The sequence below is a fragment of the Setaria italica genome, chromosome III (assembly GCF_000263155.2).
Source record: "Setaria italica strain Yugu1 chromosome III, Setaria_italica_v2.0, whole genome shotgun sequence".
Classification (NCBI taxonomy): domain Eukaryota; kingdom Viridiplantae; phylum Streptophyta; class Magnoliopsida; order Poales; family Poaceae; genus Setaria; species Setaria italica.
In genome coordinates, this window is record NC_028452.1 from 6,280,732 (window position 1) to 6,299,174 (window position 18,443).

General features: G+C 43.2%; 3 protein-coding genes and 1 long non-coding RNA gene across 8 annotated transcripts; 3 read left to right on the forward strand and 1 right to left on the reverse strand.

Annotated features, from left to right (window-relative positions):
• Positions 1-1,292: 1,292 nt before the first annotated feature.
• On the forward strand, positions 1,293-4,208 carry LOC101768756 (adenine DNA glycosylase). The gene is made up of 7 exons (XM_004960709.3): positions 1,293-1,750; positions 1,894-1,953; positions 2,397-2,513; positions 2,613-2,710; positions 3,122-3,672; positions 3,761-3,864; positions 3,940-4,208. The coding sequence occupies exons 1-7, from the start codon at positions 1,376-1,378 to the stop codon at positions 4,036-4,038; spliced, it is 1,404 nt and encodes a 467-aa protein (XP_004960766.1). The 5' UTR covers positions 1,293-1,375; the 3' UTR covers positions 4,039-4,208.
• A 108-nt stretch (positions 4,209-4,316) lies between these two features.
• LOC101769163 (2-dehydro-3-deoxyphosphooctonate aldolase) lies at positions 4,317-9,757 on the reverse strand. The gene is made up of 14 exons (XM_004960711.4): positions 9,597-9,757; positions 9,377-9,448; positions 8,788-8,885; positions 8,605-8,701; positions 7,745-7,810; positions 7,475-7,534; positions 7,279-7,353; positions 6,554-6,638; positions 5,970-6,028; positions 5,479-5,523; positions 5,042-5,140; positions 4,868-4,915; positions 4,719-4,766; positions 4,317-4,640 (listed from the first exon to the last, which is right to left on the reverse strand). The coding sequence occupies exons 2-14, from the start codon at positions 9,413-9,415 to the stop codon at positions 4,584-4,586; spliced, it is 876 nt and encodes a 291-aa protein (XP_004960768.1). The 5' UTR covers positions 9,416-9,448; positions 9,597-9,757; the 3' UTR covers positions 4,317-4,583.
• A 1,570-nt stretch (positions 9,758-11,327) lies between these two features.
• LOC111256655 lies at positions 11,328-13,808 on the forward strand. Of its 2 annotated transcripts, XR_002676812.1 has the most exons (3): positions 11,328-11,532; positions 12,472-12,563; positions 12,667-13,808. It is a non-coding gene; the product is annotated as an uncharacterized LOC111256655 (long non-coding RNA). The 2 variants fall into 2 exon arrangements; XR_002676811.1 differs by having other exon boundaries at positions 11,328-12,563.
• A 663-nt stretch (positions 13,809-14,471) lies between these two features.
• LOC101769844 lies at positions 14,472-18,129 on the forward strand. Of its 4 annotated transcripts, XR_002677115.1 has the most exons (3): positions 14,472-15,820; positions 16,911-16,990; positions 17,099-17,582. XR_002677115.1 is itself a non-coding variant. In XM_012844303.2 (2 exons), exon 1 carries the CDS (start codon positions 14,587-14,589, stop codon positions 15,814-15,816), a length of 1,230 nt encoding a protein of 409 aa, XP_012699757.1. In that variant the 5' UTR covers positions 14,472-14,586; the 3' UTR covers positions 15,817-15,820; positions 17,745-18,129. The 4 variants fall into 4 exon arrangements, 3 of the variants coding, with proteins under 3 accessions (XP_012699757.1, XP_004960770.1, XP_004960769.1); XM_012844303.2 differs by lacking the exons at positions 16,911-16,990; positions 17,099-17,582 and adding an exon at positions 17,745-18,129; XM_004960713.2 differs by having other exon boundaries at positions 16,911-17,582.
• The last annotated feature ends 314 nt before the right edge of the window (positions 18,130-18,443 follow it).

Sequence of the window (18,443 nt, forward strand, 5' to 3'; positions counted from 1 at the left end):
CCGGTTTAGCCGTTTAGGAAACATCCCACATTTGAAAATAGTAAAATTTGCTCTCTCTTTTGTCCAAAGGAAATAGTATAGAAGCACTTCATGCTCCTGGGCATGGTTACGCTCTTGCATTATTTGTATTGTGCATGTGCATGCGCTGTACATACGTACGTACGTACATACATACATACAACATACATTAGAAATCTAAGTATTTTTAGTATATTTTAATTCCAAAATTAAGCATGTAAAATATTACCATGCACAAGTTGAGTGATTCAGTGATAACAAGATACGGCAAGTGTTCATGTTAAACAACACTTTAAGCATGATCAAATAAAATAGAGAAGGACTAAAATGTACCCAAGGAGGGGCCGTTGCCGGAGGCATTGGCTGCTCCGTCATCAACTGGAATAGACATTCTATTCGGTTGACCTTAGCTGATGTAGCCAAACAAAGTTGATGATGTGTCGAGTTGATGCAGTGAAGTCCCTCGAACAACACTAGTGCCGTAGCAGGAAGAAGTTGAAGTAGTCATTCTGGAAGGCCGTTAGGCGTAGTCGTTCTCAGCAGAAAGGGAGCGAGCAGTTGCGTTCAACGCTCCCTAAAAACCTAATCGCCTGCCTATTCCGAGTAGGATCTTCAACGACAGACGTGGTTCCGGAGGCTCTGCTCATACTACTTCAGTGCGTGTAGAAACTAGTAATGGGAATGAGGAATGCACGATGGAACCAGGAGCAAGGAAACCATACAAACTCTTTAAGCACCAGAGATAGGTACAAAAATTGATTCTTCACTGGAATGAGTCATGATCTTAATGATGGGAATGGATTGGAATGCACGTGTTTGCTTAAATATTCATTTACCTCTTTTCATTTGTAGTCATGGCGGACGAACCTTTGGGCACACCTGCTTGATGGAGATGGTGTACGTGAGGGCTGGCAGGAATAAAAAAACAAAGTCTTGAACATGTTCATACCGAAACAAGAAAGATGTATGGACAAAAGTCTTGAAGAGCATCCGGCTGGTTACATAATTTTTTAAAACTTTTGGCACAACCAAAATAAGCCTTTAACTTGCTTCACCGTAGCCCAATATCAGTTTGTTGAAGAGCATCTCATTTGGGAAGAAGCTAATTTGTAGTTCATTTTGTATTTAAACAAAGAGAGCCAGAGGGGTATAAATTTGACATTTTGATAAGCTTTTCCTTTGTCATATTTCGTTCAAATTTCAGCCGTGTCTTTCAAACACTTCTGCCCGGTTACCACTACCGGCCACACAAGGGCTCGCTAGTCGCTAGTCGCTAGTCGCTCCTCTGCTTCCTCTCTCGTCTCGTCCCCTCTCCACGGGCCACAGTGGCGGCAAAGCCCTAAAATTTCAAAATTCAATGGCCAAGAACCCCAAGGCGGCCGACAACCGCCGCGGCCGGCCTCCCACCAGAAGGTCCCAACCCCGCCGCGCCAAGGCGGCCCCGGTGGCCTCCTCCTCCGTTGACATCGAGGACCTGGCTCCCTCAGTGACCGTGGCCGTAGCCGCCGCCGCCCCGGCGGCGCTGCGCGCGCAGCTGCTGCGGTGGTACGACGCGCACCGGCGCGACCTCCCGTGGCGACGCGCCAGCGGCGGCGAGGAGGAGAGGGCGTACGCGGTGTGGGTGTCGGAGGTGATGCTGCAGCAGACGCGGGTGCCCGTCGTCGTCGGCTACTACGAGCGGTGGATGGCGCGGTGGCCCACCGTGCGGAGCCTCGCCGCCGCCACGCAGGAGGTGAGCAATACTTGGTACATTGGGCAAGAGAGGAAAAGGCTTCAGATTTGTAGGAAAGATTCGACCTTTGATCCGAAAATCTTGTTGTGGGTAAATGATAATCGTGTTCTTGATTCGTGGCTGTGGTTTGATGCTTGCCGCAGGAGGTGAACGAGATGTGGGCGGGGCTCGGCTACTACCGGAGGGCTCGATTTCTTCTGGAGGTGAGTTGTGCTCGTAATGGATTGATGAGGAAGGGACTGGGGCGTATCTATCAGAAGGTTGGGGCTTGCTTGGCAACCATAGCTGCTGCGCGCATTCCCTGTTCGATGTTTTGCCTCAGAGAGCCTGGAAGATTAATTCAGAGTTCCATTTCCCTTTAAATGAAAGAAAAGAAATCTGAGCAGTAGTTCATGATTTGCATTGCATTTCAACTAATTGTGAGATGTCATTATGTTACTTCATCTGGTGATCGGGCATTTTGGGCAGTTTGTCAGGAATTTAGTCTTTCTTTTAGGGCAAGGAATTTAGTCTTTTGGGTGACCTTCCTCTGTCTTTTTGCAGTTACCTTTAATTTAACAGTATTGTTGTCTCTAGTACTACGAATCAAGGATGAAGTACTTCTATCTGTGGTTTATGGTTGATGTTCTTTGTGTTGGGGAAACAGGGAGCAAAACAGATCGTGGAAAAGGGGGAGTTTCCTCGCACAGCGTCAGCCCTTCGCGAGGTTCGTGGCATTGGGGATTACACGGCAGGAGCCATCGCTTCTATAGCCTTCAATGAGGTTGTCCACAGTTTACCAACTCGTGATAGAGTGTGTGCGTGCGCGCGCGCTTTCTCAATTCCTTTTTCAAATGATTTGTGGCCTTTCTTGTTGTTACAGGTTGTCCCTGTTGTGGATGGAAATGTGGTACGAGTGCTCAGCAGGCTTCATGCCATTGCTGACAACCCAAAAGAATCCTCAACAATGAAGAGATTCTGGTTAGCAGCACTGTACACTCCTTAACTTAAAGAACTTGAGTTCATCTGGTTTGTTGTCTGTTCATGGTAGAATGCTTATTACAATGTTGGAAATTTTGCAGTAAACTAATTTCATTTATTGTACTTTGTCCTGTTTTCTTTTTTGCACTGAACAATAGGCCTTAATAATACATTGCATTGTGCTGTACAGTTGAAATGAAAATGTACATAGTCGATCTCAACTTACAGTTCTGACTTGCATTTTCCAATCACCTCCTAAACTTAGTGCAAACTTTACCATAGTAGGACAGGTAATGATACAGTGATCCTGATTCTCCTATAACCACATTTTTTGCTGTGAATCCAATTTTGAATTGGGAAGCTTTACACCAATCTCAGAACTTGCACAATGTACATTTTTTTTCATCATAGGGAGCTTGCAGGTCAGCTGGTTGATCCTTTGAGACCAGGGGACTTCAACCAAGCAATGATGGAATTAGGAGCAACATTATGTAGCAAGACAAAGCCTGGTTGCACTGGATGCCCAGTCTCAAGTCACTGCCAAGCCCTTGCACTTTCTCTGGAAAACTCATCAGTCCAAGTTACAGACTTCCCACGAGTGGTTCCAAAGGCCAAACCTCGGAGCGATTTTGCTGCTGTTTGTGTTGTCCAGATTGCACAAGGCTTGGGAGAAGAGGTGACAGACACAAAGGGCAATGACGATCTCTTTTTGCTGATCAAGAGACCAGAGGAAGGCCTACTTGCAGGGCTCTGGGAGTTCCCGCTGGTCCTTGTGGATGAAGGGAAGACCGATTCGCTGAACAGGAGGAAAGCAATGGATAAGTATTTGACAAGGTTGCTTAGCATCGACATGGGACGAAAATCCAATGTGATCCTTCGGGAGGATGTTGGTCAGCATGTCCATATTTTCTCCCATATTCGCTTGACAATGTATGTGGAACTGATGATTATTAATCTCAAAGGTAAGAGTTTGTTGATTTTCGTCACAAAAAACAATTTATGTTCCTTGTCTTACTTTCCTGTCTTGCTTGCTAACTAACTACATTGTAGATGGTGTGGATCGACTATGCAAAAAGGAAGATGATAGCACAAAGTTGAAATTCACTAACGAGTCCTCAGTGGAGTCCATGGGATTAACATCTGGTATTCGTAAGGTAATTGCAACTGGAGTATTTGCAATGTGAAATCGCACTAAATCTAATCAAAATTAATGTTTGGCTTCATTTCAGGTGTACAACATGGTCAAGGCTTTCAAGGAGAAAAGGCTCTCTGTATCGGAAAGAGGTCAAGTACCCACGAGGAAAAGGAGTAGACGGTCAAAGCAGTAACCCAGGCGGCCAGGCGACTATGGAGTAGAGACGGCTAGTGTAGTAGAAACTGCAGCTTGTAATTGTTGATGTCTATTTTGTTGCATGCATCTGAAGAGCTGAACTCTAAAACTGCTTATCGCTGCAAGCATGCTGGAAAATAGAAAGCCGGTGGTTCGTTGCGCAAATTATCTGCAACTTTTCCATTGCACTTTATGCAGTCTTCTAGTTTGCACACGATTCATTTTGACTGCCCAGAGAGAGAGAGAGAGAGAGAGAGCCTGTTAATACAGATCATATGGATAAACAGAAGTAGAAAGCTGGTAATCAGCCAGCAATCACATTTATTTTGCGATGACATTGTTTGTCCAATAACATGGACACATGGTACAACTGATGAAATAGCACGAACCAACCACACAGGCGTCAACTCAGTAATTCACACATAACAGTCATCTGCGGCAGCTAGGCACGAAACAGTAACAAGTACAGCTACAAGAAATACACCCTGTTGAAAGTTGAAACAAATGGACAGTGGCATTGTGCACTGTTACTACCAAACTAGATCATTCCTGGAATGGAGTGAGATCAATCTTGAACGGCTTCTTTCCCTTGGTAACTCGCTTCAAGAGAGGGGGAAAAAACGAAGGTAAGATTACTGAGAGATTTGGCTTGAATGTACTGAATGATGTTAAACTTACAGCAATTGCTAACAATTCCTCCAATAGTTCCTCCAAATTGCGCAATGGCTAAGAAAAAGAGAAGAAAACAAATAGCATGTGTTTATATGATAAACATCATGAGCACTGGTATGTAAAGTGAAAAAGATTCATGGTGAAGTGAATTATACCCATTGGGTTGGGCCATCACATGGTGCGTTCAAGGGATCATCATGTACCTGTGGGATTATGCAATAAAGTAGATTTAATTTAGATAATTTCATTTAATGTTGAGCATAACAGCAGATTCTGTTAAAAGTAACAACATAGCTTGCTCAGTTTCTTTATATTCCTTTATGTTTTACCTCCATGAAAATACCATCAACACCAACAGCAACAGAAGTTCTTGCTATGCATGGTATTAGTTCTCGTAAGCCCCCGCTTGCAACACCTCCACCATCAAGCTTACAAAATAGAACACAAAATGCCCCAGTTTAATAGAAACAAACACCCACCAAAATAACAAGAGTTCATTATGAGCTAGTCGCCTAGTCCTGAAGTTGTAAAGTGAAAAAAAACCCTTATGTTTTAGTGGGCTGGTTTTGGTAGTAGGTAAATGTTCAACAGAATAGTGAAACTATTAGAAAGATCGAAAGGCCCCTTTCATATAATATTACATATTCTTATGATTATGGTTATCCGATGTAGAGATGGTCAAGGTTGGAACACCATGGTGCTCTAAAAGCTACAAGATGAATTGTATGCAATTTCACATCAGATGATTTGCAAGTGGTAAAGATACCTTTCTTCCAGCTGGTTGTTGTAGAGCATGTGTTATATCAGCTACCTGAAATGCATACCGGTCCATCAATGGTTTATAATCTACACCGTAGTTATTGCTAGCTAGCACACAGTGCAATATTGAAAGGTTTGGCAACAGAACAAAAATGTGAATTTCAAGATCAAAGGCCAAAAATCAGTCACGGATAATAAAAAAACTTTCCCCAAAGCATTGGACATTATTTCTGGAGAGAAGTGGAAAAAGCTCAATCTTAGGTTTTGACAACAGAAGAGCACCAGAATAGTCATCATTCCCACTATCATATTGCATCTATCTAAGATTTAAATAATAAGTTAGTATTTTTTTTAACTGTTGGCCCACGATAAGAGACCTGTTGAATGCCACAAATATCGATAAGCTAGATGGAAATGTTCAATCAGAAACAAGCTGGATGAGTCTAAAGAGGAGGTGGATTATGCAGTTATGAATGAGAGTAAGGTTCCAATACTTACAACTGGGCAGTTAGCTTCCCTAAGCCACTCAAGATTCCTTGGGTCAACAATTAGATCATCTGCTTGTTCATTGAGATAAATATCAGCCTTCATGGAGCAATGCGGAAATAACTAACAGTAAGCTACTAATAATGTTAGGCATGCATAAGAGATAGTAGGTGCGCTGCTGTGAAATTTATATTTCCTTCTCAGGATCTAAATGAGGAGAGCTGCAGCTTGATATCCAACCGATTGTACTGAATGCTTTGTTGTACGGCAGATGATTTGCATGCAACCCTAATCTATCTCTCACAACTTTAATTGGTAAATTAATGAAATGATGATGCAACAGCATCACATGTTTCAAGAAGAGTTTCATCCCTCGAATGCTACTTGGTTCATCTTTCTCCTTGGCAACGAAACCATCAGTTCATGGTTATGTTACAAGCGTACAACATGTTTGTGTCCAGAAAGAGTAGCATGCCATAGTATGTATGCAATTTGTTTCCTTAATGCCCATGAGCTATATCCATGATTGTTTGCTTTCTCTTTTGATGTGTATATGGGCAATAAACAGAAAAGAAAGAGCCAACAGATGCCTTAACTGTAGCCAAACATGGTACCACGCTCGCAGACCATCACATTTGGATTTCCAGCAAGTCTTATTTTCTCTGCAGAGCTGACCATAACCTGCAAATGTACAGGTTAACTTTGACAAGCATATGCATCAAGAAAAGTAGCACAAGTAAATCTGATGAAATAGTTTGCTTTAAGGCTAAACCAGAAGGTAATTTATTAGAACTCCCTCGAGTGATTGCATATCTTGTCAAAAAAAGTTGAGTAATATGAAGACAAATAGACAACATATGTTTGGACAATTGTTTTGCATAGAAAATATCAGACAAATATGCTCAAGTAAGGCTGCGATGGCACATGTTTCATCTTAAAACAAAGGTTATCTAAAGAAATATATGGTAACACTCAAGAAAAAGATAACTGGATTATCACAGAGCAGATGCTCACAGACTGAAAGGGAACTGCTAGTCTCCTTGATCACTTATTAAAATTTCATGTTGATTGCTGAAGTAATGTGAAAATCCAACCAGCTTAAGCCAAGATGTCATTAGTCTCAAGTAAATGAAAATGTCCGGTAAAAGCAAATAGCTCCTTTCTTTCCAAATTGCACCTCATTCATAAAAACCATTGTGCCTTTGTGCAACACTAAATACATGAACCATTTTAGGCTAATAATTCAATCAGTAAATTAGCAAGTAGCTAACAATGCTTGTATTCAAATTTCAATTATACTACCAGCTAGTGATGCACTTACAGAGGATGCACAGAATTGGCCTTTCTTGATATTGATAATTTTTCCAGTCTTAGCAGCAGCCACAAGAAGATCAGTCTGTTATCATAGTAATATGCTTGCATTAGACATGAAGAACGTGGTGAATATATGTAGAATCATGCCTAAACATATGAAGGTAATGCAGTTTGCTGTAGAAATCTCATTGTACAAATTGTACCTGACGACAGAGGAAAGCTGGAATTTGTATAATGTCAGCAACTCTTCCAACAGCTTCACACTGAGCTTGGAATAAAAAAGGAAAAGTTCACACATGTCTTACTGTTACTGAAATGCAAAGACCAAGTAGCATGAAATAACATTCTTGTTCACAAAAATTGCACAGAGTACAAAAAGAAAATCCTTTTCTACTCCTAATTCATAGAACATGCAAAGATCTGCTGCAGAATTTAGCCAAATAGGGCAGCAACACAGCAGAATCTATGAATACCTGGTGGCTTTCGTGCACATCAGTTACAATTGGAAGGTCATATGTTGCTTTCACTTTTTCAAGGATCTGACAAAAGACAAAATTTGTACAAGAATAGAATATCAACACATTATTGCACGTGGAAAGCTACATACACATCACGCAGACATAGACATAAAACCTGACAGAATAAAGGTTAGTGAACTGCCATTGGCTCTTGAACTTGAAGAAATCAAAGGTATGGCTAACTTTTACTAGTTCTTCTCAAAACTTAGGGGGTGTTTGGATCCTGGAGCTAAAGTTTAGTCCGTGTCACATCGGATATTCGGATGCTAATTAGGAGAACTAAACATGAGCTAATTACAAAACTAATTGCAGAACCCCTAGGCTAAATCACGAGACGAATCTATTAAGCCTAATTAATCCATCATTAGCGAATGTTTACTGTAGCACCATATTGTCAAATCATGGACTAATTAGGCTTAATAGATTCGTCTCGCGATTTAGCCTAGGTGTTGTGAAATTGGTTTTGTAATTAGCCTATGTTTAATACTCCTAATTAGTGTCCAAACATTCAATGTGACAGGGGCTAAAGTTTAGCTCGGGGATCCAAACACCCCCTTAGCCTAGGCCAAAATAACAAGTGCTGCAAGGTATTTCAATTGGTATTGTTTTGTCACTCCCATAAATCTAGATAATCACTGAAACCAAAAGTACGTACAACACAATTATCATCTGCTATTGCAGAGAACCAAACTAGTGCCCTAAAAAAACTATGACTGCACATGAATTAGCAAGTATTAACTGCATGTGCATTGTACTGAACACCAATGTTATTGAAATTAGGAACTGCCTAGTTTGAAGGATAAAACTGGCTGCACCCTTAGGCCTTCTTCCAGACCAGGACCACGGAAAGATTTCGATGATGTACGATTTGCTTTATCAAAGCTGGACTTGAAGACAAGTGGGATCCCAAGCCTGTTACGGACAACAAACAGAAACAGAACAGGTTCAGATTTAGCTTGTTTTCTTATTAAAAAAACTATGACGATTAAGTTGCTCACTTGGTTGTGATGCCTTTAATGTGTTTGGCCATCTTCAGGACATGCTCCTCCGATTCAATCACATTGGGCCCGGCTAGCAGGAAGAATGGTTTGGCAGCCTGTTGCAACACTCAGATGGTTCAATCCTTTGCATAGAAATAACACGGCACTCCAAACATGATTACTCTAGTAACAAGTATCACTTGTATGATTGGCAAACTAAGAAACAAACACGGTGCCTGAAATATCATTACACTAGTTTCAGCCTGTATCATTATATGATGGCAAACAAAGAAACTATCACGGGCACAAGGGTACTCTCAAGGCAGCAATCCTTTTTAAGTACACCACATTGATTGCTATCGCTTATCAGCTCCAAGAGACCAAGACTATCAATCTTAACCACAGGAAAAAGGACAGTGGTGAGGATCCAACGATTCCAACCAAGATTCATGCCAGCAAAGCAACAAGCGTTGCTTCCACATATTCGCTGGGAACAGAGGGGCGAAAAAAGAGAGAGATCTGTACCCGCGAGAGCACGCAGTGTGATCGACGAAATGCCGCAACCAAGCCAGCGATGATAAACACAAAAGGCAGTTGCAATGCGCACCTTGAGGCTGTCGAATAGCGCGACGGGCGGGCCCTCCATCCTCCTTTTCCTCGCTCCCTGCGCGGGGACAACCTAAGATCAAGGCCACCCCTGTCTCTCAGTCCGAGAACTCGCGAGAGAAATGCGGCAGAATCACGAGGGAGAGGGAGACAAAAAAAGCGAGATTTCCCCAATGAGGAGAACTATGAGAGGGAGAGGGAGGAGGATGAGGAGCACGAACCGGGGAGAAGAGAGATCGGAGGGATCGAGATGCGAGTTGGGAGCGGGGAGAGGCGCGGGAGGAGGAGGGAGTGGAGTGGAGAGCCGGAGCGGAGGACGGACGACAGCGACGGCCGACGGGGGGAGGAAATAGACGGAACGAACCCCGATGTTCTGACGTCGCGTACGGACAGGCCTCGTGCTCCTCGTGCGTTTGGCTGCGGCCCAGTCCCGCCCAACAGAATGGGAAGAGGGGGTTTGTTTCCTCCTAAAATTCCCGTCACATCGAATATTTAGAAACTAATTAGAAATATTAAATATAGTTTAATTACAAAACCAATTGCACAGATGGAGATTAATTTGCGAGACGAATCTATTAAACCTAATTAGTCCATGATTTGACAATGTGATGCTACGTAAATATGTGCTAATGATGAATTAATTAGGCTTAATAGATTCGTCTCGTGAATTAACCTCCATCGGTGTGGTGTAATTAGTTTTATAATTAGTTCATATTTAATGCTCCTAATTAACCTTCGAATATTTGATCTGACATGAATTTTAGTCGGGATTAAATATCCAAACACCTCCTTATTTTATTAGCTAGCTGACTGCAGAGTGCTGACTAGTACTGTGCATCCGGTATTCCATATCATTTTTTTTTTTGAAACGAGTATTCCATATCATGATATACGAGAACGGATGAATCGCTGCTGTTTCTTCTTCAAAACATCTTCAATATTGTTGATGCTAGCATTTTTTATCTGCATTTGCAGCCGTCTCCCGCTCGCGACTCTTTTTCTAAGAGAGACCAAGCTTAGCACCTCAACTTGCCATGAAAATTCATACTCCCTTCGTTAAAAAAATATAAGTTATGTTAATTTTGTTTTAAATCACTTGTCTAAATTGACTTAGGCCCCGTTTGGATCCCTTCATTTTGAAGGAATTGGAATCTATTTAATGGAGTAGACTAATTTATCTTGGAATGTGGGATTCCACAACTTTCCAAAGTTTAGATATAAGCCTATGTTAAATTCATAGGGTGGGAGATGGAAATTGATTCTATAGATTATAATTATTAGAATGGAATTCAATTCTTATAGCACGCTCTTCGACTCGCTTCCATGTAGCAGAAATGCAGCACATAAGTATCTCTCTCATATGACCAACAATAATATACAAATATATTCCACGTATAATTATATTAGCTTAATTAATTTATATCTAAATTATGATTATTAGAATGGAATTTAATTCCAAGGATCCAAACGGGACCTTATAGAAATATGCATCGGCATCTACAATACAAAACAGTTTTTTTTTTTGAAATGGAGATACAAAACAGTTTTGTTTGTTTAACCTATCCAGCATAGACGACCCGGGGGGGGGTTGTTGTGATTGTAGCATGCCCTCCATGTTTGCCTGCATATGCGTCTCTGGTGGCTCGCTTTGCTCGCAGCATGCGTATTTGAAACCAAGGAGTATTGGACTGAACACTGGTTGCTCATAACTCAGGAGTACTCTGGGACGATTTGAACGTTGAGAGTTTATATTCTGGGATAGAGGAAGCAAAAAAAAATTATAAACTTTCAAAGTTAGAGATAAAATAAAGGCAATCAATAGTACTGTATTTTGGAACAGGGAGTATTATATTTATTATTTGCTGAAGTGTGGGGTGATCGAATCCCACAGGCCGAAAATACACGGGCCAGAAAGACACAGGCCTTGAGGCCCAGCCCAGCTCCCACATGCGCCCATTCCGTCCATTTCCGACGCCCCAAACCAAACCCTCGATCCCCTTCGCCGGCGGTGGCGCAGATCCTCGTCCGGCGACCTCGTCCGCGCCTGCGCCACCTTCCGCCGCCGCCACCGCTCCTCCTCGGGTTCTTCGGGGTCCCCTCCGGCTTCATGCCCGCGGAAGCGCCCCACCCCGACGCGCCGGCCGCCGCGTTTTTCAGGTACCACGATCCGAGTATTTCCACTTTACCCCCGACTATTTACATATAGCCCCCTAATTTGGATCGCGATGAATAATCGCTATCCGAATGGTTCTATTTTACCCCCTACTATTTACAAATACCCCCCTAAATTGGATCGCGATTAATAGTCGCGATCCGATTATTTTCATTTAGACCCCTAAGTATTTTCAGATAACCCCCTGATCGTGCTCCGCTCCTCCTCCGCCCGTCCGCCGCCGCCCTCGACGCCGGAATCACGAAGCCCCGCCTCGGCACCAGTCCCCGTCTCAGTCTGTAGGACCATCCCCCAGCAATCCCTCCACCCGCAGCAAGAATGGAGGGCAGCGCGCGGTTCGATGCCGCACCCGGCCGCGCGTTGCGAGCCGCCGGGCGGGCATCGGGGCATGGCGGCAACCGCGAATTCCGATTGGGATAGGGCACCCCAGCCGTCTCCGTGTACCAGTCTTCACCCAAGCAAGAACCGAGCAGCGCACGCTCGAAGCAATTGTGTGGTGGGTTCAGAGCAGAGCGTGTACAGTTTCTTTAGGCAATTCACAGCAGAGAGGATCTTGGCCGCGGTGTTGCTCGCCATTTCCTGTTCGGGTCGAGCACGTTGGCCGTTTTGATGCCTTCTTTGTCCATTCGGGAGACTACGAGGAGGCACAATTCAGGGTGATTGGCTGGATACACTGCGAAGCAATGGCTGCGGTATTTGTCTACCCTTCGCTTTCTGTCACCTGGACTGCTGGTACTTCCGCCAGTTGGGAAGCACTAGGCTTGCACCAAGAAGAACGCATGACACCGCCGAGTTGGTGGTCCAGTTATGTGTATGGGTGCTTGTACTGCAAAGCACTCAAGAGCAACAAGTTTCTTAAGCTTGACGTTAACAGGATGGAGTTCTCAGCTGTTAGCCTTCTGCCTAACCATGAAAATCGACAGGTTCTTGTTGTGGAAGCTGGCGAAGGAAAGATTGGGATACCTGGTCGCATTTTTGGTCAAGAAATTCCTGAGTCTTGGCGCTACTCCATTAGGTAAAATGAGGGTGAATGGGTGATAATGCCAATGAGCATCTGATGGCGACTATATTCCCGCTTCCTAGCGATTATGACAAATATTTTGTTGTTGCTGTGGCAGAAGGATATATTGTCCTACGAGGCTCAAGATACATTTACAAAACAAGTCACTAGCATTCTCTGTGGAGGAAGTGCGTTTTCCACACTTGAGATCAAGACATCGAAGATTGAGAGGGTCTGTTCAACATGTGGTGGTGGATGTGGCCATATCCTTCCCTACTTTGTGCTCCCACCATTCATGTCACCGAGAAGGATATGACACAGCAAGTCTTTAACATAGTTTTTACTACCCTTTTGCATTCTTCTTTGAGGTCCTATTGCAGTACATGACATAGGATGATGTTTTATTTTTGTTGTGTGTTTGTTTTGCCTATCCACAATGTCATGTGCACCATGAATTGCAGGTGCTCAAAATCTTCTCTAGGTGATGTAGTGTGTGTACGCCTCAATTCAAGCGCATTTAATTTCTTCTAGAAAACTGAAGTTTAAGAATTATGTAGCACTGAGCATTCAGCTAGATACAGGAACATGTTACATGTATGTAGCAGAATGCTGCCTACAGAATAGCTATTATAATTTGTTACTAATTCAGCGCTATGCCAAATCATTTTCTTTATGAATTGAATACATTTTCAATTTTCAGATTGCTACAACAGAATATGAGGCGTTGATGTGTTACACCACGAGAAGTGTGGCTGCACTTCGCTTAGTTCCACGAGTGAACTTAAGGTGATGAATCTATAATTTTGTAGCACTGCTGTCAGAAGCGGTGCATATTGTCTCTGACTCACTATAAGGTGATGTTCTTGGCTGTTTAACTAATATGGCCATTACAATATCTGTGTACATGTTACTACAAGATCTGTGTCCAAAGATACTTCTGAAACAGTATTATATCAATGCGCATATATCTCACGAATATAGTATTGCAGAAGGAAGGGGAAATCAAGTTCACATTTGGAGACACTAAATCTCCGGCCGTTCCAAGGGAAGGCCGGAAGGGAGAGCTAACTGCTGACGTCAATTTACTTCATTTAGCTGTTGTACGGTTTTTGACCTGCAGCTAGCCCAGAAACCTGTAAAACATTAATATTCTATATGCGACTTTAGTCATCGTTCGGTCATTATCGAACTTGGTCTGTGTATTTCAATACCGTACTTAACTCCATATTTCAGGTTTGTTTGGTGGTGGTTTTCGAGAAATATATAGAATGTGATAAACGGCCTCAGGCCAGTGTCCCTCTATAGCAGGAACAAATTTGTATAGATATCTGTAGCAATCACGTTATGCACAATGGTGATGTAGGAGTATTATTGAATCTGCTCGCTGTTAATAATTAGGGTTAAATATGCATATATGTCATACTAGCAAGTTGATTACCCGTTAACTCATCTCACCAAAGACCTGTCCGGTTTGAAAGGGATTCAAGAGAGTTGGAGGGGGTTGTGACTTGTGAATGATCATGTTCCCTACTTTGCTTTGTCAAATATCGTGCAAACTGGAAATATCGTGATTTCTTTTGTGAAATAAACAAAAAAAAAGCACAAGCCCTGCCAACTGATTTAAGACGGAAGCAAAGCCAGTTTACTATAAGCTGTGATTACATAAATAATCAATATTGTGATTTGATTAATCGTTTATGCTTTCAAATCGTGACTTTCCTTTTCCATCATTCATGATTTTTTCCCCTCTTTTTGGATCAGAATGCATGAGGAATTGAGGGTAGTACGTACGGGCAACAAAGACGCATTCGGCTCGGTGATGTCGCGCCTGTCTGTGGGCTGACGAAGCCCAGCAGTATGGGTCGGGCCGGACGGATACAGGCCCAACACACATGCGCCAACTTTATTAGTCCGTCCTGCTTCCGCCCACACTTCCATTCCCACACCCTCACACTCCCACACACAGTCCCACTGTCCCACACCCCCAAACCAGACCAGACCTAGATCCATTTCGCCGGCGGCGGGTGGCTCGCCGGCGATGGGGCAGGTCCTCCCGGTCCCTGGAGCCAGGGAACCTCCGGCGCCGGCCCTCCCCAACCACCTCATCGAGGAGGTCCTCGTCCGCATCGCCACTCCCCGCGACCTCGTCCGCGCCTCCGCCGCGTGCGCCTCCTTCCGCCGCACCGTCGCCGACGCCTCGTTCCTCCGCCGCTACCGCACCCTCCACCGGCCGCTGCTCCTCGGCATTCTCAGCCCATGGGGCTTACTGCCCGCCGAAGCGCCCCACCCCAACGCACACGTCGCCGACGCGCTCTCCCGCGACACCTACTTCTCCCCCGATCACCTCCCTCCCCGCGGACGCCCCGGCTGGTTACGCTCGGATTCCCGCGACGGCCGCGTCCTCCGGATGTTCTATGAACCTAAGGACGGCACCGTCCTCCCGGAACTCCTCGTGGCCGACCCCTTGACGCGGGGTTACACGCTGCTGCCTCCCATACCCGAGAGCCTAGTAGCCTCCCTCCTTGGTCCTGTCTGCCCCAAGCTTGTTGGGGATTTTGATGCCTTCTTCGTCCCTTCCGGAGACTACGAGGAGGAACACTTTAGGGTGATTGGCTGGACGCGCGACGAAGCAATGGCCGTGGCATTTGTCTACTCTTCGCTTTCTGGCACCTGGACTGCTGGTACTAGAGCCTTTTGGGGTGAACTAGGCCTGAACGTGTGCCCAGAAGAAGGCATGCTGCTACTGGCGGATCGGTGGCCCAGTTATGCGTATGGGTGCTTCTACTGGAAAGTGTTTGAGAGCAACAAGTTTCTCAAGCTTGATGTTAACAGGATGGAGTTCTTAGCTGTTCGCCTCTCACCTAACCATGAAAAACAACAGGTTATTGTTGCTGAGGCTGGTGAAGGAAGGATTGGGATAGTCAGTCTCACTTTTGGTCGAGAAATAACCCAGTCTCTGCGCTACTCCATTAGACAAAATGAGGGTGAGATTGCCAATAAGCATCCAGTGGAGACTACAATCCCGCTGCCTAGTGATTATGATGAGTATTGGGTTGTTGCTGCGGCAGAAGGATATATTTTCCTACTAGGCGCACGATACATCTCCCAAGGAGGCACATCTACTCACTGTGTAGGAAGTTCAGAGTTTCTCACACTTGAGATCAAGACATTGAAGATTGAGAGGGTCTGTTCAGCACGTGGTGGTGTATGTGGCCATATCATTCCATACTTTGGGTTCCCACCATTCATGTCACTGAGGAGGATATGAAGCGGTAAGTCTTTAACATAGTTTTTACTGCCCTTTGCATTCTTCTTTGAGGTGATGTCGCACACAGGACACAGAAGGATGTATACTTTTGCTGCGTGCTTGTTTTGCCTATCCACATTGTTATGTGCACCATGGATTGTAGGTGCATGAATTCTTTCGTGGATCCTTGTGGTCACCATGTAGTGTGTGTGCTATTAGGCCATCTGCTACTGTTTTTACGTTTAGGTTCTTGTCGACATGATTTGCTAGTATTCTCTGTTATCATGTAAAGAAACCTCTCCAGAAACCATGCACGATCTTTTTGTTTTATTTTTAAACAATTAGTACCATGTGAATGAATGGAAACCAAGTGTCTTGGAAGATGGAACATACGTCAATTACTTAGGAAATTGAGAAGATCATTTCAGAGGTATAATTTCTCCCAGAACTGTTGAACTTGGGGCAAGAAGCATAATTTTTGTAAATGGATTCTTGTTAAACTTAGTTTTTTTAAAATATTCTGGCATCTGAAATACTGCATGCAAGAAAAATATAATGATTTTGTGGTTTTATGGTTTTCCTTCATGGATAATGTTTCTAGCATCTCTTGCTTCATGGTTTTTGAGGGCAGCCCTATAGTTTGGGTTGCTTTTTCATGTTAATCCATGTCCTTGTATAATCTGGTTGACGAAGTGATTAGTTTGGGTAGTGTTGGGCTTTTCAGTGCCTTCCCCCCATGGTTATGCAAATTTGCTAAACATTGACTATAGCATCACTCTGACGTTAGGGCCTTTTGGCATGCATGGTAATTCACATGTTTCTGTGTTTGTGTTTGTTTTGTATTTGTACTCCTATATGTAGCTTGCCTTCTTGCAGTATGGTGGATCTGAGGGGCAGTGATTTTTCCTTTACTTCTTACTTTTTAAGAAACAACATTCCGAGCTTAGAGAAAGATGGCTTATTTATCTCACGTGCCATGAGCAACTGGCATAGCCTAAGAATTTTGATGGGCTTGTCTATTGCTTCTTATGCATGTCCCTGGACTCTGACTTGTTCTCGCTCTAGCATTTTTTTTATTGTTTACTTTCGCCTGTGCTAATTTGGTCTTGTGACAGATCAATCCGTCCCTGCCCTAGGTGCTAGACTGTCAATTACTTATAAAGGCAAATATGCAATATTGCTTTGCTTATCACAAGTAAGATAACAGGCCTAGATGTTAGTTATGCCAAATGATTTTTCGCTTCATAGTTCATTCTATTATCTTAATTTGTCATTTTGTTCAAATGGATCGGAATCCATGTAGCTACTGGCCAATGAGAGAGGCTGATACTATCCCAATCCAAAGCCTCCTCCCAAGAATTCGATCCACGAGAAAAAGGTAGGGCATTTACACCAGGTGGAGGGTAGCATGTACTTGCCCTTTCAGTTTTTCTAATGAACACTTTCCTCAGAATACACGTACCTATTGCTTTATGTGTTATTGTTGGAGATTTGGATCATAATTATATGTAGTTAATGTCTTGACAACAAGGACTATTTGCTTCCTTTTTGACATAATAGAGCTACATCATTTTATAACTTTTCTATGTTAACTGGACGAGAGAGTACTGTGTACCTGCATATAGTTGGAGGTTGGCTGCAAGTAAATTTGTTGGAGCCACACCATTTTTTATATGTTTTCTTCCTTCATGCAAATCTTGATGACGTGAATTATGTGGACCATGATGTCTGGTACATTTGCTAATATTTTCATGTCAATGAAGAGCGTAGTTTGGCGCTCTCATTCATTTTGGTTCATTTATGTATTTATTTATTTATTTATTTATTTATTTGGCAATGGAGCTGAACTTTACACTATTCAGATTATGCCTTGTGACAAACTGTAGATAGTAACGGTTGCACTGTATCAGCAATGGTTGTTTCTAACTCCTGACTGCATCCAGTTGCAGCACTAAATTTGCATCCAAAGCTGTGGCTTCTTTGGTGCCATGCTGCCCATGTGGAAGCTAGGTGGTGGTGAACTGATGATGATGATAATGCTGATTGTGTTGCTACGTGGGTTATCATGTAGTCTGTCGATATTCTTTAGAAGGTTGATGTAGCTATCAAGCTCGGTCTATGTTCTTAACCTAGTTTGCCCCACAACTCTGATTATTGCTCGGTCTGATGTAGGGATCAACTTGGTCTGTGTTCTTAATCTAGTTTGCCCACAACAACTATCACTCGGGCTGATGTAGCGATCGAACTTGGTTCATGTAGTTAATCTAGTTTGCAGACTGCGGTAATTATAACTCCATATGTCAAGTATCAGGTTTCTGTGGTTGATGTTATGTACTCCCTCCATCTTAAATTATATGTCATTTAGTATTTCTAAGTTCATAGATTTTTGCTATGCATCTATACATATATTATATCTAGATGCATAATAAAAGGCAAATTTAGAAATGTTTATAGTTTGGGATGGAGGGAGTATATTTTCTTTCGATGAGATGTACTGGAGTAGGCGAGCCAAGCGTGTTGAACTTCGAGACTAGGGCCTGGTTCGGTTGCTTATTTTTAAGCACCCGTCACATCGAATGTTTAGATATTAATTAGGAGTATTAAACATAGACTATTTACAAAATTCATTATATAAGCGGAGGCTAAAC

Excerpts from the sequence above, each read along its gene's own strand:
- LOC101769163 (XM_004960711.4), bottom strand. The coding sequence starts at position 9,415 with ATGGAGGGCCCGCCCGTCGCGCTATTCGACAGCCTCAAG. Across the intron at positions 7,811-8,604 it reads GTCTGGAAGAAGGCCTAAGG|ATCCTTGAAAAAGTGAAAGC; the intron begins GTGCAGCCAGTT and ends GTCTTTTGTCAG. Across the intron at positions 6,029-6,553 it reads TGGTACCATGTTTGGCTACA|ATGATCTAATTGTTGACCCA; the intron begins GTTAAGGCATCT and ends ATGAACAAGCAG.
- LOC101768756 (XM_004960709.3), top strand. The coding sequence starts at position 1,376 with ATGGCCAAGAACCCCAAGGCGGCCGACAACCGCCGCGGCCGGCCTCCC. Across the intron at positions 1,954-2,396 it reads GGGCTCGATTTCTTCTGGAG|GGAGCAAAACAGATCGTGGA; the intron begins GTGAGTTGTGCT and ends TTGGGGAAACAG. Across the intron at positions 2,514-2,612 it reads CTTCTATAGCCTTCAATGAG|GTTGTCCCTGTTGTGGATGG; the intron begins GTTGTCCACAGT and ends TTGTTGTTACAG.
- LOC101769844 (XM_012844303.2), top strand. The coding sequence starts at position 14,587 with ATGGGGCAGGTCCTCCCGGTCCCTGGAGCCAGGGAACCTCCGGCGCCG.